The sequence below is a fragment of the Bactrocera tryoni genome, unplaced genomic scaffold (genome assembly GCF_016617805.1).
Source record: "Bactrocera tryoni isolate S06 unplaced genomic scaffold, CSIRO_BtryS06_freeze2 scaffold_11, whole genome shotgun sequence".
NCBI classification, from domain to species: domain Eukaryota; kingdom Metazoa; phylum Arthropoda; class Insecta; order Diptera; family Tephritidae; genus Bactrocera; species Bactrocera tryoni.
The window spans coordinates 12,316,947-12,343,738 of NW_024395824.1; the positions used below are offsets into that span (position 1 = coordinate 12,316,947).

Sequence of the window (26,792 nt, forward strand, 5' to 3'; positions counted from 1 at the left end):
TCCCTTAATTGGGAAGGTGCCGCTGCCCAGCTGGTTGATGTCCTCGGGAAAATAAAGGCTGACATCAACGCCGTCCAAGAAATGCGATGGACAGGACAAGGACAGTCTTGCCGAGTACTATCATTCACTCCGGTGAATGAACGTCTAGCCTTAATCCGCATCAAAGCGAGGTTCTTCAACATATCGTTGATTTGCGCCCACGCCCCGACGGAAGAGAAGGACGATGTGACCAAAGATGCCTTTTATGAGTGCTTGGAGCGCACTTATGAGAGCTGCCCCCGCCACGATGTCAAAATCGTGCTTGGCGACTTTAACGCTAGGGTGAGCAAAGAAGGTATCTTTGGCACTACGGTCGGTAAATTCAGCCTCCACGTCGAAACATCCCCAAATGGGTTGAGGCTGATTGACATCGCCGGGGCCCGAAATATGGTTATCTGTAGTACTAGATTCCAGCATAAAAGATTCACCAAGCTATCTGGCTGTCTCCGGATCGAAAAACTACCAACCAGATCGATCATGTTGTGATAGACGGAAGACACGTCTCCAGTGTTTTAGATGTGCGTGCGCTCCGAGGTCCTAACATCGACTCGGACCACTATCTTGTTGCAGCTAAAATTCGTACCCGCCTCTGTGCAGCAAAACACGCACGCCAACAAACACAAGGAACGTTCGACGTCGAGAAGCTGCAATCAGCTGCAGCAGAACGATTTTCTACTCGGCTTGCACTCCTGCTCTCTGAGAGCACTCGGCAACAACTCGGTATAAGGGAATTGTGGGACGGCATTTCAAACTCCTTACGTACAGCTGCAACCGAAACCATTGGTTTTCGGAGAGTGCAAAAGAACAGCTGGTACGACGAGGAGTGCCGTGTCGCAGCGGAGAGAAAACAGGCTGCCTACCTCGCAACGTTACGATCGAACCGGGAAGGGATAGATACCGAGAGTTGAAGAGGGAAGCGAGACACATTTGCAAACAGAAAAAGAAAGAGGCCAAAATGCGTGAGTACGAAAAGCTTGATAAGCTGGCCGACAGGGGTAATGCACGAAAATTCTTCGAAAAAATGTGGCGGCTTACAGAAGGTTTCAAGATCGGAGCATACTCTTGTAGAACCTCCAATGGTAATCTAGTCACCGATGCCCAGAGTATACTTCAACTATGGAGGGATCACTTCTCCAGCCTGTTGAATGGCAGTGAACGCACAACGCCAGGAGAAGGCAAACCCGATTCCCCAATCGATGACGATGGGGCAGAAGTTCCATTGCCCGACCATGAAAAGGTTCGAATAGTAATTACCCTCCTGAAGAACAACAAAGCGGCGGGGGCCAATGGATTACCGGCCGAGCTATTCAAACACGGCGGCAAAGAACTGATAAGGAGCATGCATAAGCTTCTTTGTAAAATATGGTCGGATGAAAACATGCCCAACGATTGGAATTTAGGTGTGCTCTGCTTAATCCACTTAAAGGGAGACCCCACAATCTGCGCCAACTACCATGGGATAAGCCTCCTTAACATCGCTTATAAGGTTATATCGAGCGTATTGTGTGAAAAATTAAAGTCACCGTCAACAAACTGATTGGACCTTATCAGTGTGGCTTCAGACCTGGAAAATCAACAACCGACCAGATATTCATCATGCGCCAAATCCTGGAAAAGACCCGTGAAAGGAGAATCGACACACACCACCTCTTCGTCGATTTCAAAGCTGCTTTCGACAGCACGAAAAGGAGCTGCCTTTATGCCGCGATGTCTGTATTTGGTATCCCCGCAAAACTAATACGGCTGTATAAGCTGACGTTGACCAACACTAAAAGCTCCGTCAGAATAGGGAAGGACCTCTCCGAGCCGTTCGATACCAAACGAGGTTTCAGACAAGGCGACTCCCTATCGTGCGACTTCTTCAACCTGCTTCTGGAGGAAATAGTTCGAGCTGAAGAACTAAATAGAGAAGGTATCATCTTCTATAAGAGTGTACAGCTGCTGGCGTATGCCGATGGTATTGATATCATCGGCCTTAACACCCGCGCCGTTAGTTCTGATTTCTCCAGGCTGAACAAGGAAGCAAAACAAATGGGTCTGGCAGTGAACGAGGGCAAAACAAAATATCTCCTGTCATCAAACAAACAGTCGTCGCACTCGCGACTTGGAACTCACGTCACTGTTGACAGTCATAACTTTGAAGTCGTAGATAATTTCGCCTATCATGGAACCAGCGTAAACACCATCAACAACGTCAGCCTAGAAATCCAACGCAGGATAACTCTTACCAACAGGTGCTACTTCGGACTGAGTAGGCGATTGAGAAGCAAAGTCCTCTCTCGACAAACAAAAACCAAACTCTATAAGTCACTCATAATTCCCGTCCTGCTCTATGGTGCAGGCGCTTGGACGATGTCAACAACTGATGAGTCGACGTTGCGAGTTTTCGAGAGAAAAGTTCTGCGAAAGATTTATGGTCCTTTGTGCGTTGGCCACGGCGAATATCGCATTCGATGGAATGATGAGCTGTACTAGATATACGACGACATTGACATAGTTCAGCGAATTAAAAGACAGCGGCTACGCTGGCTAGGTCATGTTGTCCGAATGGACGATAACACTCGAGCTCTGAATGTATTCGACGCTGTACCCGCCGGGGGAAGCAGAGCAAGAGGAAGACCTCCACTCCGTTGGAAGGACCAGGTGGAGAAGCACCTGGCTACGCTTGGAATATCGAATTGGCGCCACGTAGCGAAAAGAAGAAACGACTGGCGCGCTGTTGTTAACTCGGCTATAATCGCGTAAGCGATGTCTACGCCAATTAAGAAGAATAAGAAGTCTTAAAAGACTCGAGCGACTCTTTAGCTGTGTTTGCTCTTTTTTAATTTACGTACAGCAGATTTCAATTGAAGCTGAGTGGAAGGGGAGCGATTTATCTGCCATTCACGTCTTGCACGCCTTTTTTCTTTATCAGCTTTTCTATTTCTCTATTAGTGATTTTTCTTTCATCAAGCGGCTTATTCAAACTGGTTTCCAAAGTAAACAGGCCTTTTTGAATCTAGCGTCCCCTGGTGTCGTCATCTATATGACGACTGGTGCGTTAGAATCTGCTATTTTTATCAATTTTTTTTTATTACAAACATTTTTAAAACTTTAACAATGTTTGATATCACTACAACTAGTTTCAAAAACTAACGAGCAGTTTGATTTGAATAACTTAAAACAAATTACATAGAAATTAATATTAATATTCATACATATGTATATGATATATAATTGATTCCTTTATATTTTAGTTTCCAACTAAACTATGTGGTTTTTTTTCGACATAATCGACTAGAGCGGCATGTGTCTAAAAGAAGATTTCTCGCCTCCTCGTTCTTATGTGCATTAAGCCTTTTGTAGTGGGCATCTGCCTGACTCTTTATTTCTTCGGCGAGTGTATTCACCCTTAGGTCTCGATAAATATCAGCATTTCTGCAGTACCAAGCAGCATTTACAATGCCTCTCAGCACCTTGTTTTGAAAACGTTGTAGTATATATTAATACCGCTATCATTGGCATATCCCCACAATTGCACACCATATGACCATATCATCTTTATTATTTGTTTATAAAGAAGTAATTTGTTGTGAATGGTAATGGTAATGGTAGAGTATGTATCACCTTCGCCCAATTAGCCATTTCATTTTCGACAATTTCAGATTAAGTTCAATCCAATCCTTATTATTTTGATATGCTCTTTCCAACGTAATCTACCATCGAGCGTGTTGCCAAGATATTTAGCTGTATTTGTATATGGCATGCAGACATCTAAAATACTTATAGCCCTGACAGACGACAGCGTTAATATGCATTAGCGGGCTTAATTTACATTTACTTGCGCATTTGACCCATGTTAATGCAAGTTTGTAATACACAAGAATTTCGGGCATTTAGCTGAATTTACTAAATTTGAGTAGGCAACACTGCTCAAAAATGGCCGATATTTGCTATTTTTTGACAGATGTCGCTTGAAGTCTGCTGTCTCCTTTGCGTTTACAGCATCAGAGGTAAACAGTTTTATATTGCTAACTAAATTATGTGCAAGTATATTAACAAAAACAAATTTTAATATTTTTAGATGGCAGAAAATAAACAACGGACAGTTTGCTATCCATTTTTTCAATATTCTTAACTTTTTCACACACTTTTTTCGCATTACAATCAATTATTGCTTTTAATTTCACTCTATTATCTTTTAACGTAGTTAAAAATAAACGAATTTTTTCGTTAAATTTATATTGATTTTCCAAAAATACTAAAATTTTTATTAATAATTTATCTTATTCATTTTTATTTCACTTTTTTTTAAATAAATAAACAAATTTCACTTTCAGCTAAATGCACAAGTCTGCCGTCCTTTGCCATAAAATTTCAATGCGCATTAGCGTTGCTTAAGGCGCATTAATTTTGCTCGTCTGCCAGGGCTATTATATGTTGATACGTGATTCTGTTGTTTGTAAAACTTACATGAGCCCATTTGCCACCATTAAGTTTTATTCTCCATTTTTTAGTCCAACTTACTACAGAGTTGATTGCATGTTGCAGATTTAGCGCAGCTTTTTCTGCTGTTTTTTCGACGCATTGTATTGCGGTGTCATCAGCAAAAGTGGCAGTCATACAATAGAATAGAATATATAAAAGTGAACCTAAGATACATACTTCCCTGAGGAATTCCTGCATCAATTTCTTTTAGTTTGGAGAATTCATTTCATTGTTTTACACGGAAAAATCCCACGGTGATATACGATTCTAAAAGAGCACAATATGTACTCAATCGGAAGACATGATTTTAGTTTTTGCATAAGTCCGTCAAGGAATACAGCTGAGCATGCGTTTCCCTCCTCCAGGGATTTTTCTATTTTTGATGTTATTCTGTGAATTTGTTCTATTGTTGAATGCTTGTTTCTAAAACCAAACTGATGCGATGGGATTAACTGCTTTTCGTCGAATGTAGATTTTAATCTTAGATAAATTAATTTTTCAAAAATTTTTGAGATTTGTGGAAGTAGTGAAATTGGTCTATATGACGAGACTACGTGAGGATCCTTTCCTGGCTTAGGAACCATAACAATTTCGGCAACTTTCCAAAGGCTTGGAAAATGTGTCAGACGGATTGCTGTATTGAAAAGGTAGGTGAGCTTCCGTACACATTTGTATGGTAACTGCTTTCTTCACTTTTTTTTTTGCTTTTTAATTTTACTTTTTAGTTCGCAAATGGTGATTGCTGGGATTGTTGCATGATCCTGTTGAATACTACTGAGCAACGCGATTTCACTATCCTCGTTTGGACGAAGGGTTTCAGCTAGGTGTTTTGCAAATGCATTAGCTTTATCACTTCTAATCCATGTATTGGAAGCAATTTTTAGTGGTGCAACGTGGCTTATTGGACGTTTCAGATACTTTGTATCTTTCCAGAGTGAGTAATCATCTTTTTTGTCAGCGGGTAGTTGAGATAAATATTTATTAATTGACCCATTCTTAATATGAGAGATTTCTTGTTTTAATTCAGCTGTTGCCTTATTTAGGTTTGTTTTGTCGAGTGGTGAGCGGGTTTGTTGCCATTTCCGGCGTAACTTTCTTTTCTTAATTAGGAGGATTTTTATTTCTTCAAGGTAGTTTGAACCTATAATTTTCCGCTTTATCTCCGGAGTATTATCCTAAGCTGCTTGTTGAATTTCTTTCGCAAATTTGTTAACCTCTGACTCTCTGGTGGGGCTGAGCTCAGGCTACTACCGGGGTCACAGCTGTCGGATAGTGGACGGCCTACGCTAAGTAGGTTAGCTGCGAATAGTAATACACAGCCCCCGACCAAGAGCTGCAGGAGAGGAGGGCTTGGCTCAAAACGCCTAATATGCCTAATTAACCTCCGGCGAAGAGATGCCGCCTTTAAATAAGCGTCCACAACCCCCACCGGGGTTGCACCGAGGGAGAACCTACCCACGAGAGGGAGGCAACAAAGCGACGAGGGAACCATACAGTAAGCAGCACCAAAAGTGCACAGACGCCGGCGAAAACCCTGGGCAAGCGCCCATCAGAATCGAGGCCAGTAAGGTTCTGATTATGGAATTCTGGAAACAAATAATGGATTAGTCTGACAAAGGGCTGGTGAGGGCAGTATTCTATCACCTCAGTAGGTAAGAGTGACATCTTACCGAAATGGCTGGCAGGCTAATACTGCTCTCGCCTCCGTTTCGTTAAAACCCTGGCAGATCTTTAAGTACGTTTAATGCACGTCGCCAAAATTTTTTTTGGCCGTATAGGTTCAGTTGAGACGAGCTCCTGATTCGTGCCTGAACCTGGCTCTGAACACAAGCTCCCATAAGGACTTGTGTCAACCCTAGCGTGGCCTCCCTGCCTGCATAGATAACCACGGGGTTCAAAAAGGGCAACTGTTACAACGTGCGGAGATAGCGGCTTAAAGCGGAGACCTACTAGATCTAAAATGAGTACACCACAACAACAACGAAAACACCAACAGAAGGAACAACATAAAGAACAACAAAACAAAGATGCCCAAGACGAGGAATACGGGACCGTGTTCCGCAGAAGTAGTAGGATGCTTAGATCCCCTATACTGACCATCACTCCCAAACAACTCGAAAAAGCGGGAGAAAAGACAGCCTTAAAAGAAACTCCTGTCACACAGGTAGCACCAGCAAAACAAACAGGAGAGATGAGCACCCCAGTGGCCACCACAGAAGGACCTCAAAACTCGCCGAAACAGGAGTACATCACTCAAATGAGACGAGCAGAAGAAGAATCTTTGGAAAAATGTAAGAGTATTGTACAAATCATAAAGACGGCGATGGCAAAGCAAAAGAACGTCAGCTTGGATGTCAAGACGCGGACTTCTAAGCAGACGGATCACGACCCCAGAGCCAACAACCTCGAAGCGGCGGGCGACAAGTCCAGTGGAGCCTCGAGAAACAGTGCGACCAAGAAGCGAAAAGGACGGCCAGTGGCAAAAAGTCTTGCCCGAAAAAGCAAGGAAGACACTCACAACCGAAGGAACGGAAAACAAAAACGCAAAAGAGGGAGGACAACAAGGGACGAATACCGTCTCAAACCAGAGAGCAAAAGGCAGACCCAAACGACAATAGGAGGCCGCAATCATTAAGCCTGCAGAAGGAAACAGCTACGCCGAGGTCCTCAAGAATATCCGTAGTAAGGTAAGCCTAAGAGAAGCAGAGGTAAAAATCAAAGGCCTCCGCAAAACAAGAACCGGGGCTCTACTACTGGAGCTGGAGAAGGGACAATCCACAAAAGCCAGTTTCTGCGAGGCACTCAAGACGACCCTCCGAGAATTCGCAACTGTGGCCGACCTTAAGACAAAAGCCACATTAGAGATCAGAGACCTCGACTCCTTTTAAACAAAGGAGGAAGTATCAGAGGCTGTAAAAAAGTGCTACAAGACTCCATCGGAGACTTGACGATAAGCATAACAGCACCGAACTTAAGAGAGCAGGTCAGGGCATATATAACGCTCGACGAGGATAAGGCTGACACACTGATGCGACAGGCACGCATAAAAATCGGCTGGGTTAACTGCAGGCTGCGACTGAAAGAAACCCCAAAAAGATGCTTTCGCTGCTTTGGACCAGGGCATTTAACCTGGGACTGCAAAGGGCCCGATAGAAGAGGAGAAGGTGTTTGCATAAAACGCGGCCAACCAGGTCACAAAATGAAAGAGTGCTCAAAACCTCCCTCATACTGCCTCTGCGTGGAGGCTAAACACGAAAAAGTTGACCATATCCCTGGTTCCGCAAAATATATGGTATATAGAAAATACCAAAACAAATGAATATCTTACAGGCCAACATGCATAGATGCAAGGCTGCTGACGCACTGGTGATGGAGAACGCCTACGAGCTAATCATCATAAGCGAGCAATACAAAAAGAAAGAGAGAGGTACGTGGCTGGAAGATAGCAGCTCGACCGCCATCAGTGTAGACAAAGGGAACGGCAATGGTTTTGTCTGGGCCAAATGCGACCTTTTTACAGTAATTAGCTGCTACTTAACGCCAAGCGACAGCATACAGGAATTCCAAGAAAAGCTCGACAATATTGAGGACACAGCCAGGTCTATAGAAGGTCAACTAATAATCGCCGGAGACCTAAATTCCAAAGCCGTAGAGTGGGGTATGCCAAATACGGATTCGAGGGGAAAGCGCATCCTAGAAATGGCTGCGCGTCTAAGTCTAATAGTACCCAACACGGGAAATGCAACCACGTTTAGAAGACCGGGATGCGAGGAAACTACACCAGACATCACTCTATCATCAGAACGCTTGGCATGCTCAATAAAGAAATGGAAAGTCCTGGAGGACTACACTGGTAGCGATCACCAGTACATTTCCTTCACTATCGATACTGGAACAAACGCTAACCAGTACAGGAAAAAGACTGCAACACGGAAGTGGAACATTTCGAAGCTAAATACTTCGAAACTGATCTCTGCAATAGACGACCAAAACCCATCTAGCAGCTCCCCAAATAATGCAAAAGAAATTGTCGAGCACACAATGTTTAATATAACAAGAGCCTGTAAAAAGTCAATGCCCAAGGCTTCCCACAGCAAACATAAGGCAGCAGTCTACTGGTGGACTGAAAATATCGCCCAACTCAGACGCACATGCCTCCGCCTTCGCAGATCCTACACGAGATCCAGGCGCAGAGGAGCACCCGAAGAAGCCGAGCAATACAAAGCAGCAAAAAAGGAGCTGAAGCACGCCATCGACGACAGCAAAAAGAAAAAATGAGAGGAATTACGCGAGGATATAAACAGAAACCCCTGGGGACTCGGATATAAAGTAGTTATGAAGAAACTCGGCGATCGAGCAAAGCCGCCTGACTTAACCGCTGTCAAAATGGATCACACTGTGAACGCGCTATTCCCCACACACTAAAGCAGGGCTAGTGATCCAGAACAAACACTAAGATCTCCGCAAATCCCCCTGTTCACCCTTGAAGAGCTGCAGTTAGCCACTGGCAAGCTCAAGGCCAACAAATCACCCGGCCCGGACGGGATCCCAGCAGAAATCCTCAAAATAATCGCTGCAGAGCGCCCGGCAGTACTACTGAACATGTACAACGCCTGCCTCGAAACCGGAATATTTCCTGAACCATGGAAGAAACAACGGCTAGTGTTAATCAGTAAGGGAAAGGGAGACCCCAATTCGCCATCAGCATACCGTCCTTTATGCATGCTTGATACAGCGGGAAAGCTATACGAAAGCCTAATAAAACCCAGACTCAAAGGGGCCATTAACGAAGCTGGAGGATTGTCCCCTAGCCAACATGCTTTAAGACCCGGCAGATCAACAATAGGAGCCATAAAATGCGTCGTCGAAAGCGTAGAAGCAGCGCAGCGTAGATGGCATAAATATAAAAGAATGGTATTACTGGCGACTCTAGATGTCCGAAACGCTTTCAACAGTGCTAGATGGGTGGACATGATTGACGCTGTCGAAAAAAGCTTCAAGATACCCGACTACCTCAGGGCTGTAGTGCGTAGCTACCTTAGCAACAGAAAACTGCTGTATGAAACTAAAGAAGGGTCACGACAGATAGCGGTTACGTCAGGAGCAGCACAAGGATCCATTCTAGGCCCAGACTTATGGAACATTAGCTACGACGCTATATTAAAACTAGAAATGCCAGACGAATCATATTTAATTGGCTACGCGGACGACATTGCGGCAGTAATCACAGCAAGGGACAGTGAAGAAGCGCGAAGAAAGCTGAATCAGGTTATGATACGGACGCAAACATGGCTCGACACACACAACCTCCAGCTCGCTACGGAGAAAACAGAGCTACTGCTGCTAACAAACAAGCACATACCTCTCGAGATAAGCATGCACCCAACTACGGATATTCTTAGGACGCAGAGAGCAGTAAACTACCTAGGCGTAAGACTGGACCCCAGACTAACCTTCTGGGTTCAAATCCAGCACGCCGTAGGAAAAGCAGCGAAGATCACCTCTCAACTGAGCCGATTAATGGCCAACATAGGGGGCCCCAGCCAAGAAAAGAGAAAGCTCCTAATGTCGACGACAATAAGCGTCTTACTATACGGAGCCGAGATCTGGGCAGACGCTCTTATAAAGGAAAACCGGCGTAAGGTAATAGCCAGAGTGCACCGCACCGCAGCCCTCAGAGTTGCATCAGCGAACCGGACAGTATCAGGCGATGCAATACAAGTTATAAGCGGTAATGCCCCAATTGACCTTCAAGCATATGAAAGGAAAAAGCTGTGGGAGCTAAAGAAATCATCCAATAACAACAAGAGCGCAATTCAACCAATAAGGAAAGATACAATAACAACATGGCATCAAAGATGGGAGAATGAAAGTCGCGGCAGATGGACGGCCAGGCTAATCAAAAATCTAGACTTATGGACAAGCCGTAAATTCGGAGAAGTCGATTTTTACACAACTCAGTTATTTTCCGGCCACGTATACTGTTCAGAGCACTCAGAGCGCCACCTGATAATTAAGTGGCATCACCTACTACTTTTTGTAAATTTTGGCACTCTGCAATCCTGTCATACATTAGATGTAACAATTGCTTAAATAAATAACATTCGCTTTTATAACGTGAACAAAACAACACGCATTCGGCTTTTTGTTCTATTTCGCTTTTCATCGCTATTCGTTCGAGCGCAAAAATTCTTGCGCGACGACATACATTTGTTGGTGACCCCGACGTGATACCGCGTGCAGTTAGTTATTTTGCACACTTTGTTGCTCCTTTCGCAGTACCGTGTACAGATCACCAGATCCTACAGTTAACTCATCGCGGTTAATAGTTTTGTTGTTCGTTCGTTGGTTTTTTTCCTATTTTGCCGTGCAAAAATATACAGTGTACAAATCACGAACTTCAACTGTTAATTTAGTAAAACAGTTTCATTTAAACCGTATTAATATAAACAGTTTGCTGTGCAACCAGTTATCTCGCAACATTCGAGCAGTCAAAAAAAAAAATGTCGTTCTTAAAAAGAAAAAGTGAAGCCATTTTACGCAAGCTAAATTCAACACCACTTAGTATGGAAGAACTTAATTCCATGGATCACGCAGAGCTGTCAGTCAGATCAGAACAGCTCGATCGTATTCAACATCAATTCGAATTAACGCAGTCACAATTGGAGGAAGAGAACCCTGATGAGCTTGAAACCTCCACTCGCGATGAATTCGCTGCGACTTTCATCAGAGTTAAGGCAGCGTTTACGAGGGAGTTAAGCAAGTTGGATCCTCAAGTAATGTCATCTACGAGAAATCAACCTTTACAGGAGCAGCCATTGGTCATTGTGATGAAACAACCAAAGTCTCGTCTGCCGCAGTTGCAGCTACCATCATTTGGAGGAGCGTATACTGATTGGCCGAATTTTTTTGGCATGTTTCGAACAATAGTACACGATGACACAGAATTGTCAAACTTGGAAAAATTCCAGCATCTTCGTTCATGCCTAAAGGGAGCAGCACTGGATACTATCCAATCACTTGAAATGCGTGACGAAAACTACACAATTGCTATGAAATTACTTAGTCAAAGATTTAGCAATCGACGTTTGATTTTTCAGGCACACATTCAAGAGCTATTCGGATTGCAGAGGGTGAGCACTGACAAGAAATCAGGAGAGTTGTGTTCGCTGGTGGACAAATTAGTATCGCATGTTCGAGCCTTGCATTCGTTGGGTACGATCGAACAAATAGCTGATTGTTTGCTTCAGTATATCGCTGCACAGAAATTAGATCCCGAAACACACGCATTGTGGGAAGAAAAGATTCCAGTTGAGGAGTTACCCACGTGGACGGATATGACTACGTTCTTGCAGAGGAGGTGTCAAACATTAGAAAATGTGACTCATGCTATAGTAACAAAAACACCTAGCACACAGGTGAGCAATACAAAATATCGTAAAAATGCGTTTGTTGTTTCTAAGACTTCCACCAAAAGTTGTGCGATTTGTCAAAAGCATGACCATATTGTGTACACGTGCCCACTATTCGCAAGTTTGAGTCCAAGTGACAGGTGGAAGGAAGCCAAAAGAGCACATCTGTGCATAAATTGTCTCAAACCAGGACATCAGGTGCAGCAATGTAAATCTTCTACATGTCGTTGTTGTTCCATGAAGCATCATACCCTGCTGCATTTTACTCAAGTCCACCCAGCCGCAACTGGTATTTCTGAAACCACACCTGGTCCATCACAGCCAGCTGTCCTCGTCACAAGGACATCAAAAAGTCGCTCACCTTCACCTCAGTCACGCTCTTGTTCAACTGAATGTGTGCTTCTTGCAACTGCTATTGTTTTCGTTCGCAACAGTGTCGGATCGCTAATACCATGTCGCGCGATCCTCGATTCTGCTTCACAAATCAACTTTATAACGACGAGATTAGCAAATCAATTACAAATTAAAAAATCTAAATCATCGTTAGCAGTTTCCGGTATCGGAGATTCGGAATTTATTGTTAATTCTAGCGTCAACATTTCAATTCATTCTGTACATAACAGCTTCAGTGCCAATTTAGAATCTGCCGTAACTCCAACAATCACCGATTATCAGCCAAATTATCCACTCGAAATCTATGATTGGGATATTCCAGCGAATATCAACTTAGCTGATCCCGAGTTTCAGAAGCCCCAACGTGTGGATCTTCTCATAGGTGCAAGCATATTTTTTGATTTGCTTTGCATTGGTCAAATTCGTTTAAAAAATAATTATATTCTCCAAAAAACTCGTTTTGGATGGATCGTATCGGGTGGCCAAAGCACATCGCCAAAGCTATCATCGTTTACAACAACAGTAACAACATCTCTTGAGTGTGATGCAGATCAGCCATCTACCAATGAACTGGTGCGTTCATTTTGGGAAATAGACAACAGCTTTGAGCCCATTAGTAAGGCAACAAGAGAGGAACTCGATTGCGAAGATCACTTTAAGGCAAACTACAGTCGTTTGCTGACAGGCGAATATTCGGTTCGCTTACCTCTAAAGCCCAGTATTAGCCTTCTTGGTGATTCCTACGAGCAAGCGTTACGACGGTTTCTAACTCTTGAGAGGCGTCTCGAACGTAATAAGGAAGTAAAATTACAATACGTATCTTTTATGAAGGAATACCTCGAACTTCAACACATGTCTCCAGTATCGAAGCCAATACCATCGCTACCCACATATTTTATCCCACATCATTGCGTGTTCAAAAACGATAGCACAACAACAAAGCTTAGAGTCGTATTCGACGGCTCAGCACAGACTACAACTGGTTATTCATTAAACAATGCGTTGATGGCAGGTCCAACCATTCAACCAAAGTTAGCCGACACTCTCCTTCGTTTTCGTGCAAATCCAGTCGCCCTAACAGGAGACATTTGCAAAATGTATCGGTGCATTCGAGTTACCGCACCTGATAATTACTTGCAATGCATACTTTGGAGGGACGATCCAAAAGATGACATAAAAATATTCAAACTCGATACGGTTACTTATGGGACAAAGTCTGCACCATTTTTGGCTATTCGCACCATGCATCAACTTGCGGTCGATGAAGCAGTTTTATACCCCATTGGCTCCAAAATAATTCAACGCGATTTTTATGTCGACGACTTAATCACTGGTGCGCACACCATTGAAGAAGTAAAAGAAATAGTGAAACAAACCTCTGAGCTGTTAGGTAAAGGAAATTTTAAAATTCGAAAGTGGTGTTCAAATAAACCACAAGTGCTTAGCAATGTGCCGGATACAGATAAGGAGAAATTAATCAAATTCGATGATGGAAGTGTTTTGACAAAGACGCTTGGACTTCAATGGAATCCCGAGGCTGATATTTTCATATTTTCGTTTACTCCTCGCCAAAACAATAGAAAAATTACTAAGCGCTCAGTTTTGTCGATTATTGCTCAACTTTATGATCCATTGGGATTAATTGGACCCGTAGTGTGCAAGGCAAAAATATTCCTTCAGCGACTGTGGGTGGAGAAGATCGATTGGGATGAAAGTCTACCAATGACTTATCAAACAGCATGGCTTCAAATTTACGATGAGTTTAGTAGTATAGGAAATATGACCTTTCCACGATATGTTGGCTTACCAAAGTCTAGCTTGGAATTACATGCCTTTTGTGATGCCAGTCTCTCAGCTTACGGCACCTGTATCTACGTAGTATCTCGTTTAGGTGGACACGCACATTCCACGTTGCTCTGTTCAAAATCAAGGGTTGCGCCATTAAAAACGGTCACAGTTCCTAAACTAGAGTTATGTGCAGCTGCGCTTCTGGCTCAAGTAATTCAGTCTATATGCAATTTACGAATATTTAACTGTCGGTTCTTTTGCTGGTCGGATTCCACAACGGTTTTGTCATGGATCAAGGAGGAGCCTACACGTTGTAATATTTTTGTCGCCAATCGCATTACAAGTATACAACATTTAACAAATGGCATGGAGTGGCGGTATGTACCAACACATCTGAACCCTGCAGACATCTTGTCGAGAGGTGCATCGCCCATAGAGTTATCAAACTCTTCACTTTGCAAATTTGGACCCCCATTTCTGCTTGATTTGGAAACAAATTGGCCTAAAAGTAGTATTCGCGTTAGAAATTTACCTGAACGGCGAAAAAATGCATTACTTTCGTCAACTTCAGTAACTGATATTTCGCTTGATTGTAAATATATAAACTCCTTTACAGTAATGCAGCGCATATATGGTTACGTCCACATGTTCATCAAAAAGGACCATTCTGGTATTCTCGATACAACACACATTCAACAAGGAACCTGGTATTTACTTCGCATGGTGCAAAGAGTAAATTTTTCTTCTGAATACAAAGATCTTAAAAGGTCTGTGCCAATAAGTACTTCGAGTAAATTGGCGTCCTTGTCACCATTTTTAGACTCATTTGGACTTATTCGAGTAGGTGGTCGTTTAGAAAAAGCATTTTTGGATTACCATTCACGACATCCAATCATTCTACCCAAGGGACATCCCCTAACAGAATCTATTATAACACATTTTCACCATCAGAATTTACATGCCGGCAATACGACAACAATATTGGCCCCTGGGAGGAAAAAAGGTGGTGAGTCACATAATAAGCAACTGCGTGCGATGTTTCAGATTACGACCCAAGATTTGCGAACAGATTATGGGAAACTTACCAGAAGACCGCGTCCGTCAAAGTCGAGCCTTTCTTATCACCGGAGTTGACTATTGCGGACCGTTCCACTACCGATCTGAAATAAGAAGCAGACCATCAACGAAATGTTACATAAGTCTCTTCATATGTTTTACAACGAAGGCGGTTCATTTGGAAGTCGTAAAGGATCTATCAACTGAATCCTTTCTAGCAGCATTGCGTCGTTTTTATTGTACCCGTGGAAAACCAAAGGTCATTTGGTCTGATAACGCAACAAACTTTGTTGGAGCAAGAAATGAAATGGCAGAATTACAGCAACAATTTCTCAAGCAGCAACATGTTGAAGCAGTTTATCGTCAGTGTCTTGTTGAAGGAATTGACTGGAAGTTTATTCCACCTCGGTCTCCTCATTTCGGAGGTCTTTGGGAGGCCTCAATTAAAATAGCGAAATTCTATTTCTGGCGAATTGTTGGTTCTGCAGTACCCACTTTTGATGAACTTAGAACACTCGTATGTCAGATCTCAGCAGTCATTAACTCTCGACCACTTTGTCCAATTACAGAAAATCCCGATGATTTAGATGTTCTCACACCAGGCCATTTCCTTATAGGTGCACCACTAACGTCTATAACGGAACCAAATCTTTCAACAATAAACACCAGTCGTCTGAGCAACTGGCAGCGAATACAATTCATGCAACAGACTTTTTGGAAGAGGTGGAGTTCCGAATATTTATCACTTTTGCAACAACGCTCACGATGGCGATATATCTCCCAATTGGAACTCTTGTCCTTATCAAGGATGAAGCATTGCCACCACTCAAATGGCTGCTTGGAAGAGTCACTAAGGTCTTCCTGGGGAACGATTCTAAAGTTCGTGTAGCTGAAGTTAAAACGGCCAATGGTATTTGCAAACGAGCCATCTCTAAATTGTGCGCTCTTCCCATCGATGATCATTTAGCTGGCGGTATGACTCGCCATCGGGTGGAGTATGTTCAGAGCACTCAGAGCGCCACCTGATAATTAAGTGGCATCACCTACTACTTTTTGTAAATTTTGGCACTCTGCAATCCTGTCATACATTAGATGTAACAATTGCTTAAATAAATAACATTCGCCTTTATAACGTGAACAAAACAACACGCATTCGGCTTTTTTTTCTATTTCGCTTTTCATCGCTATTCGTTCGAGCGCAAAAATTCTTGCGCGACGACATACATATACTTCAAAAAGTACCTCCACAGAATGGGAAAAGTCGAAGAGCCGCCATGCCTATATAACGATGCGACAGAAGATGACGCTGAATACACATTCTTTGAATGTGTGCGTTGGCAACAAGAACGCACCGCCGTAGAAAACCTGGTTGGCCCAATAAACGCGGACAATTTAGTCAGCGTCATGTTGGAGAGTGAGGCAAACTGGGAGATTATCAAGAATTTCGCAGCAATCTTGCTTCGCAGCGAAAAGCGGGACCTGGACGGTGCGCAGATGTAAATCTCTCAATGAGAAAAATGGAACGCCACCCTGAAGTAATGCAAACGCGGTCCCAGGGTGGGCGACGGTTCCTTGGAGGGGGGGTTTTTAGTGACCTGCAAGTGGCACATACCGCTGCTGTGACGATAGCACCGATGATGCGGAAGGCATTTTCCACCCCCTCCCCCGCAAAAAAAAAAAAAAACCTTTGACTCTAGTTGTTCAATTGTTATGATTTTCGGACACTTTATTTTAGTCGTCTGAAGTATTTGTTTTAACGAAGTCCAGTCCGTATTTTTGTTGTATAGCTTCAAACTAAGATCTCTTTTAATGACTATTTCACTTAGTGTTAGGTATAATGGGGAGTGATCAGAGCTTAAATCTAACCCACCTTCTATTTTTATGAAATTTCGAGATACATATCTTCCTGGTTATAAAGAAGTCTATTACATCTGGTATTTTGTTGGTGTCCCTTGGCCAGTAAGTTGGTGTTCCGGTCGATAAAAACTCACACCCGGTTTCTTGAGCTGCCTAGAATAGGTCTCGCCCTTTAGCTGTCGTTAGGAGAGATCCCCAGTAAACATGCTTAGCGTTAAAGTCGCCTCCCATAATAAATTTGTGTGGGTGCATATTGAGAAGTTCTTTATATTTTTCAACGAGGATTTTGTATCTCGGCGGTCAATATATAGCAGTAATTGACAAGGGTTGGTTCATTGCTTTTAATGTAATAGTTGTGGTTTGAATATTATGCGTACAGATTTTTCTATCCTCATAATGTTTAATGCTGTTTTTAACAATAACAGCAGTGCCTCCCCTCGCACAATTATTTGGGTGGATTGTATGATAGATATCGTAGTTTCTGATATTTATATGGCTCTGTCTCGTAAAATGAGTTTCAGATATTAGACATATATCTATTTTCTCTTTTTGTTAAATAAGTGGAAGCTCTTCTTGGTGCTTTAATAGTCCATTTGCATTCCATGTCATATCTCGGAGAGCACAATTCATGCGTTAGATTTTGTTTTATTTTTATTTTTTTCGAGGTTATCTAAATGGCTGCACAGATCGATATTGAATTTTTCTTGTTTACCAACAAGAACATCTCAAGGATTTGAGTTAGTAGGACTTCGGTCATCTTTGTGTTTTTTTTTTCGTTCACCACGTTTGAGTTGCTTTTCAGGACTTCAGAAAAAGTGAGCTTACTCGTCTGTACACGATTCTGCTTGTTGACAGTACTTTAATTACCAATCGGTGGATTATTTGATGTGCTGAGCAAATTTATAGAAACTTCTTGTTTCTTCAAGGCTTTGTTACGAATGCTTTGAAGCTCCTTGGCAACAATGCATCCTCTGTAGTTTGCCGGATGGCTTTCGCCACAGTTACAGCATTTTGGTTTTTCCGAGTTTTGTTTTTGGCACTCGATGGTTTTGGGCTTACCACCGCATTTAACCCACTTTGACATTTTGCTACAGAAGTTCTTGATGTGTCCAAATGCCTGACAATTTTTACATTGTGGAATAAGTTTAGAATTCCTAATAGGCTCGATGAGAACAACGGTGTGAAGAATGTGTTTGCTTTCATAAATTTTCTTGATGTCTTCATTAAAATCAAAAGTAGCTAAAAACATGTTTAAAGGTTCTCGTGTTTTCCACTTGAGTTTATTTACGACGTTCATAACATTTAAACCTTGTTCTTTTAAATCGGCGATAATATCAGTAATGCTACACGAATGGTGGAGATTTTTAACCATAGCCTTTATTGGGCGCGTTTGCTTGTCTTCAAAGGAATACCATGAAGCTCCAGACGCAGACAACATTTTTGTCACTGATCTATAGCCATCACTTGATCTAACGCTTATTTTATGAATGTCGTTATTTAATAGTTTTAATACAAATGAACTTTTGGTATTATCTTTAATTAGGTAATTTAGTTCTTTTAATTAGAGATATTTGAAATCACAATAGGTGGAGGCCGCGGTACTTACTTTTTAACTGAGTGGTTTTCCCCGTTCGATGAAAAAGTATTTTCTTTTAAGATCACTTCTGGTGAAGCTTCGGCTTTACGCTTTTTACTAGGCCTTTTATTTTTCTTTAAAATCCAGTCTGTTTCCAGAGCTAATTCTTCTTCATCAGTTTCGTATTGTGATTGACTATAATTATGTAGGCACAAGTGGGCGATTATTTTGTTCTTTAAGCTTTTGATTTTCACTTTTTAATTGTTCGCATAATTGTTCTAATTCTTTCAATTTTCGTTTGAATTTATCTATTTCTGAAACCAATTTTTTCGGTTGGCTTGTTGGTATTTCCTGACTCTCTCCATGGGGCGGGGTACGAAGCATAATCCAGCTATATATTATATGTTTATTGTATAAGGGATTATTCGCAGGGAATGGTGAGTTAGTTAGTCAATAGTTACTAAAAATAAATATGTGGTAACTACCAGATGAAACGTTCACCAATTTCGGTGTATACTTTTAGGCTAATCTAGTACACGTAAAAAGCTTAACTTAAAGAACTTATTATACTATGGCAGTGACTTTTCCAAATTCTCTTTTGATGGTCAAAGTCCAATAAGATAAAATGGTATTAGGTTGCCTTAGATCTACTGAGAAATTTTTAGCAGGTGCAACAGCTTATTTACTCAATCATCTCACCCCGCTTCAACTTCCAGTCGATCTACGTGAAAAGCACGTATAATATACGTATAGGCCGGGTCGATTTGTGGGGAGGCAAAAAAATCGCCCATTGCTCTATGAAAATCATATTCTAGGGATCAAAATAAGAAACTTTGCTGAAGGAACCATACCTTTGAAACGAATTCTGATGTCCCCAAATTTGGGTCGAACTTTTGGGTAGGGGCAAATTTTGAAATAGAATTGAAATTACCATTTCATTCTTATTACCTCTGAAAGTGAGGAGAACTAAAGCAATAACCACTATGGTATTTCAAAAAAAATAATAAGTGAAGTGACCATTCCAAATCAAAAAGTAAATCCACCATCCTCTACACCGCAATATGAAGCAACTACATCAACAACTATCGAAAACCCAATGAGTCATTTACCCAAGCATGATGTTACTGTTTTTGGTGTGTCTACTGATTTGACTGATCTTAATTTACCAACCCATCTGGATATCTTGAGATATTATTTTTACTTAAGCGAACGTGCTAAAAAAGAACAAAATAAGTTTTCCCATAAATCATTCACTATTCAAGTACAAGATAAGTTGATTGAAATTTGGGAAAAACTTGGTATGGAAATAATGCTGAAAAAAAAGTGCATGTAACAAATTGAATAAATTGCTTGACAAGTATCAAGAGAAAATCAAGAGAAGAAACAACACCCAACAATTTACAGAGTATGTAAAATCTCTGGAAACAACTTTTTACATTGGAACATGTAAATGCGATTTGAAGGCAGCTCCATGTGTATGCGGCTGGGTTCCCGAACGCCTCAAAGAGTTCATGCACGATCAACATAATCAGAGAAGACTAACAATGAATGCATTTATGATGGAAACTGAAGAGCAAAGCAGCAACGTCTATGTCATCAATACCAACATACCAAGATCCCGATGATTCAACATACGCACCGCCACCGGTTCAAGAAGATATGGATAGAAGCTCAAGTTCACAATACACAGAGAGATACGATTGTTTTAACTTTGCCTTGGTATGTGACAGATTTGGTGTGCCTGACAGAGTAGCATCAGCTTTGGGAACCGCTCTTTTGCAAGATTTTAAAATTAAAGATAAGCATGGGAAACCTCTCATCATGGATAAATCGAAAGTTCGCAGAGAAAAAGAGAAATGCAGACAAGAAGTGCTTAGCAAACGGTTAGATGATACCAATTTGTTAGCGTTTTCATTCGATGGCAGAAAAGATGATACTTTAACGATAGATAAAATTGATCTTGTTATTTTGAGAGAACCCAATTCTGAATTGATTGGTTACGTAAGACTGGAACATGAAACCGCTGAATACAAAACAACCAAATTAAATGGTTTTTTCAACGATAAAAATATATCACTGGATACCTTAATTGGAATATGCACTGACGGTGAGCCAACAAACACTGGCCCACACGATGGAATTATACGACGATTCGAATTGCTGTTAAAAAGACCATTGCATTCGTTTGTTTGCCTTCTACACTTCAACGAACTTCCGTTTCGGCATTTGTTTGAAGCTTTGGATAAATCAACCAGCACTGGACCAAGATCGGCAACCGGAAAACTGAGCCATCAAATCGAAACTTGTGAAACTCTTCCGGTAAGTTATTGCTATCACTCATTTATTATAATTGTCAACCATTTTTAATTATTTAATTATTATATATTTTTAGGTGGTGGACGGCTTCCAGAAAATTGAGTTGCAAAATATGCCCCCTGCTCCAGAAAAAAAGAATTTTCCCCCGATTCGAAGTACTTATACGACATGGCCCATGCAATTTCTAGCGGCGTGGTTCCGGTGGATCTGGCTAACATCAAACCAAGGAAAATTGTACATTCTCGGTGGCTCACCAAGGCCGCTAGATTATTGCGATTATATGTGACAACGGAAAATCCAGATGCAAATTTAAGAATTCTGGTTGAATTTATAATTAAATGTTATGTGCCATTGTACTTCAATATCAAGTATTACAGCTCTGTCGTGTACGGCAGTGCATTATTTTTCAAGTTCATTGGTTGGCCACGATTTCTAGAACCTCGCTTACGCAAAATTGTCAATCAAGTAATTAATGATAATTCATATTATGCGCATTCGGAAAATATCTTGTTATCAATGTTGTTTAATGATAGGAAAGAAAAGCGCGACTGTGCCATCAAGAAAATTCTACGCTATCGAACCGATGTTGACGAGCCAATGGAACTTCTTCTTCTTCTTGATTGGCGTAGACACCGCTTACGCGATTATAGCCGAGTTAACAACAGCGCGCCTGTCGTTTCTTCTTTTTGCTACGTGGCGCCAATTGGATATTCCAAGCGTAGCAAGGTTCTTCTCCGTCCTTCCAACGGAGTCGAGGACTTCCTCTTCCTCTGCTTCCCCCGGCGGGTACAGCGTCGAATACTTTCAGAGCTGGAGTGTTTCCGTCCATTCGGACAACATGACCTAGCCAGCGTAGCCGCTGTCTTTTAATTCGCTGAACTATGTCAATGTCGTCATATATCTCGTACAGCTCATCGTCCCATCGAATGCGATATTCGCCGTGGCCAACGCGCAAAGGACCATAAATCTTTCGCAGAACTTTTCTCTCGAAAACTCGCAACGTCGACTCATCAGTTGTTGACATCGTCCAAGCGTCTGCACCATATAGCAGGACGGGAATTATGAGTGACGTATAGAGTTTGGTTTTTATTTGTCGAGAGAGGACTTTGCTTCTCAATTGCCTACTCAGTCCGAAGTAGCACCTGTTGGCAAGAGTTATCCTGCGTTGGATTTCTAGGCTGACGTTGTTGGTGGTGTTTACGCTGGTTCCAAGATAGACGAAATTATCTACGACTTCAAAGTTATGACTGTCAACAGTGACGTGAGTTCCAAGTCGCGAGTGCGACGACTGTTTGTTTGATGACAGGAGATATTTCGTTTTGCCCTCGTTCACTGCCAGACCCATTTGTTTTGCTTCCTTGTCCAGTCTGGAGAAAGCAGAACTAACGGCGCGGGTGTTAGGGCCGATGATATCAATATCATCGGCATCCGCCAGCAGCTGTACACTCTTATAAAAGATGGTACCTTCTCTATTAAGTTCTGCAGCTCGAACTATTTTCTCCAGAAGCAGCTTGAAAAAGTCACACGATAGGGAATCGCCTTGTCTGAAACCTCGTTTGGTATCGAACGGCTCGGAGAGGTCCTTCCCGATTCTGACGGAGCTTTTGGTTTGCTCAACGTCAGCTTACACAGCCATATCAGTTTTGCGGGGATACCAAATTCAGACATCGCGGCATAAAAGCAGCTCCTTTTCGTGCTGTCGAAAGCAGCTTTGAAATCGGCGAAGAGGTGGTGTGTGTCGATTCTTCTTTCACGGGTCTTTTCCAAGAATTGGCGCATGGTGAATATCTGGTCGGTTGTTGATTTTCTAGGTCTGAAGCCACACTGATAAGGTCCAATCAGTTTGTTGACGGTGGGCTTTAATCTTTCACACAATACGCTCGATAGAACCTTATATGCGATGTTAAGGAGGCTAATCCCACGGTAGTTAGCGCACATTGTGGGGTCTCCTTTTTTATGGATTGGGCATGCTTTCGTCCGACCATATTTTACAAAGAAGCTGATGCATGCTCCTTATAAGTTCTTCGCCGCCGTGTTTGAATAGCTCGGCCGGCAATCCGTCGGCCCCTGCCGCTTTGTTGTTCTTCAGGCGGGCAATTGCTATTCGAACTTCTTCATGGTCGGGTAATGGAACGTTTGCTCCATCGTCATTGATTGGGGAATCGGGTTCTCCTTCTCCTGGTGTTGTGTGTTCACTGCCATTCAGCAGGCTGGAGAAGTGTTCCCTCCATAATTTAAGTATGCTCTGGGCATCAGTGACTAGATCACCTTTGGGGGTTCTACAAGAGTATGCTCCGGTCTTGAAACCTTCTGTTAGCCGCCGGAGTTTTTCGTAGAATCTTCGAGCAGTACCCCTGTCGGCCAGCTTATCAAGCTCTTCGTACTCACGCATTTCAGCCTCTTTCTTCTTCTGTCTGCAAATGCGTCTCGCTTCCCTTTTCAACTCTCGGTATCTATCCCATCCCGCACGTGTTGTGGTCGGTCGTAACGTTGCGAGGTAGGCAGTCTGTTTTCTCTCCGCTGCGACACGGTACTCCTCGTCGTACCAGCTGTTCTTTTGCACTTTCCGAAAACCAATGGTTTCGGTTGCAGCTGTACGTAAGGAGTTTGAAATGCCGTCCCACAGTTCCCTTATACCGAGTTGTTGTAGAAAATCGTTCGGCTGTCTGTTGTGATTGCAGCTTCTCGACGTCGAACCTTCCTTGTGTTTGGTGGCGCGCGTTTTTTGCTGCACAGAGGCGGGTGCGAATCTTAGCTGCAACAAGATAGTGGTCCGAGTCGATGTTAGGACCTCGGAGCGCACGCACATCTAAAACACTGGAGACGTGTCTTCCGTCTATCACAACATGATCGATCTGGTTGGTAGTTTTTCGATCCGGAGACAGCCAGGTAGCTTGATGAATCTTCTTATGCTGGAATCTAGTACTACAGATAACAATATTTCGGGCCCCGGCGAAGTCAATCAGCCTCAACCCATTTGGGGATGTTTCGTCGTGGAGGCTGAATTTACCGACCGTAGTGCCAAATATACCTTCTTTGCCCACCCTGGCGTTAAAGTCGCCAAGCACGATTTTGACATCGTGGCGGGGCAGCCTTCATAAGCGGGCTCCAAGCGCTCGTAGAAAGCATCTTTGGTCACATCGTCCTTCTCTTCCGTCGGGGCGTGGGCGCAAATCAACGATATGTTGAAGAACTTCGCTTTGATGCGGATTGTGGCTAGACGTTCATTCACCGCAGTGAATGATAGTACTCGGCGACGGAGTCTCTCTCCCACCACGAATCCAACAGCAAACTTGCGCTCCTTTATATGGCCACTGTAGTAAATGTCACAAGGACCTACTCGTCTCTGTCCTTGCCCCGTCCATCGCATTTCGTGGACGGCGTTGATGTCAGCCTTTGTTTTTACGAGGACATCAACCAGCTGGGCAGCGGCACCTTCCCAATTAAGGGACCGGACATTCCAGGTGCATGCCCTTAATTCGTACTCCTTATTTCGTTTGCCATGGTCGTCATGAAAAGGGGGGTCTCTCATCCGAGGCTGCTGTTGGTTTTTCATTGGAGTGAGCTTTTTACGTGGCGGGTCCCAAACCCAGCGCATAACCCTATGAAGGGGATGTTTCGCCTTCTCACTTTAGCTCGCCTTCGAACGGATGTTCTTAGGCTACCCAAAGGATACTTGGTCAAAGACCGGAAGTAGTGAGCTGCTTGAGCCATGTGTAAAATAATCGCTTCTGGCCACTCCCAAGTGAATGGCGATCAGAGAACTTTCCTCACTTGCGTGAACTTCTACACATGACTCCATACAATGGAACTTAGTGTTTATAAAAAACCAGATATAAACTTTAATTGCACAAGTTATACGGAAATGATCAATTTGAATGATATAAATATCGTATTTGAACCACCATTCACGCGAAGCATTCCGTACGATACATTGAAAGAATATTTAAATCAAGATGATCCACCGTTTAATGATCCAAAAATTCCATCACACATACAAGGAACGGAACGACATGTTCAATTGCTAGCTAGCGTTTCCAAGAGAGCCGTGCGAAATTGCCTAGACTTGAAGGTAAAAAAGACTTCAAACAATATTTTTTTTAGTTTCTTTTCTATAACTCACTTAAATTAATTTTTTTCATTTACATATGTTCTGACTAAATGAATTTCTTTAGAGAAAAATAGATATTATTATAAATAAATAAATAAAAATGAAGAAAAAACATAGCCATTTAGCTGATTTTTTCATGTAAATCACCAAAAATGGTGATTTTTTGAAATGATTGTATGGGGAACCCCCAGGGGAGTTCCAGGGGGTGTGCCACTGGCATGGGTGGATCGGCCGTCCAAAGTTAGTGGGGGTCGGTCATACATTTGGACTCGATTGGAGCTCTCTAAATGGGTCAAAGTGGGATTTTTCAAAATTTGCCCCTACCCAAAAGTTCGACCCAAATTGGGGGACATCAAAATTCGTTTTAGAGGTTAGTGGTTCCTTCGGCAAAGTTTTTTATTTTGATCCCTAGAATATGATTTTCAAAGAGCAATGGGCGATTTTTAAATCGACCCTTCCTAACGTATATAAACACTTTTTTATTTTAATTATTGTAAATAATTAAAATTATTGAATTTAATGACTTTATTTCTTTCACACTTTGTTTTTCTCCACTTCGCTCAAGGGTTGTCAAATTGTATATATCTATATAGGTACATATATATATTTTTATCGACTGTTTAGTGAGAATTTCATGACATTTCATTCATTGGAAGTGAAGTTATTACGTTTTAAGTGTCAGTATGCTAGTGTTATGATGAAACAAGTTTATGGCGATAATTGCCTATCCCGTAGCATAGTGCACGAGTGGTTTCAACGTTTTCAAAGTGGTCGTGAGAACATAAATGACGATCAACATGTGGGCCAATCAAAATCCGTGATCACCGGAAATTCCATTGAAACTGTGCGTGAATTCATTAAAAATCAGCCGAAATCATTTTTGAAATTCATGGAAATGGAATTGAACATCTTCAAAACATCGATTCATCGTATTTTGACCGAACATTTGGGCTTGCGATTCTTTGTATTCTCCTGATATGCCATCGTACGACTTCTTCTTTTCCGGAAAAATGCATTTGCCCATGAAGGGAAAGCGTTATGCAGACGTAGAGGTCATTCAAAAGGCTTGCACCGGCATACTGGCGGCCATACCGCCCAACGAGCAAATATTATACTTTAAAGATATTTCGGGTTATCATTTTGTAATTATTTTCTTTTGATAACTGTAATACTTATCTTATTAGAACATGTTTGCTTTAAAGAAATTGCGCCTGCACTCTACTGAACACACGAAATGACATGTATCTAGGCAGGTTGAATGTCACCCGGACTATGTTGATTGCGCATTTTATATTTGAAAATTGATTTGTTGTTATGTTAATGTAAATTTGTAAGTTGTATTAGTACTTGAATTTATAGAATGCATTTTATTCATAAGCTCATTTAAATATGAAGACCAAAGCAAACTCAGATATTTTTTATTGGAAAGTCAATTATTTTAATTTTTGGAAAAGGAAAAACTTTCGTCCATTTGCACAAGCGGAGCACCTATTATGATAGGGGAAAAAGACATTTTAATGGGCTTGATATGGCACCGTGGGACTTCTTCTTTTTCGGAAAAATGCATTTGCCCATGAAAGGAAAACGTTATGCAGACGTAGAGGTCATTCAAAAGGCTTGCGGCATACTGGCGGCCATACTGGCCAACGAGCTAAAACACTAGTTCGACATGCTTTTGGACCGTGCAAAAAGCTGTATTAAAGCAAAGGGAGATTTTTTTGAATAAATTAAATTGATTGTGCTAAAAAACCATTTGTTCTGACTTTTTTTAAGGTCC

General features: G+C 42.1%; 1 protein-coding gene across 1 annotated transcript in view; it reads left to right on the forward strand.

Annotated features, from left to right (window-relative positions):
• The first annotated feature begins 7,842 nt into the window (after positions 1-7,842).
• The window catches only part of LOC120779782, a 30,784-nt gene continuing 11,834 nt past the window's right edge, over positions 7,843-26,792 (forward strand). Inside the window, exons 1-2 of the mRNA XM_040112157.1 lie at positions 7,843-8,414; positions 11,072-14,309. Coding sequence (XP_039968091.1) covers positions 7,843-8,414; positions 11,072-14,309 — 3,810 coding nt within the window. The remainder of the gene's footprint in view (positions 8,415-11,071; positions 14,310-26,792) is intronic.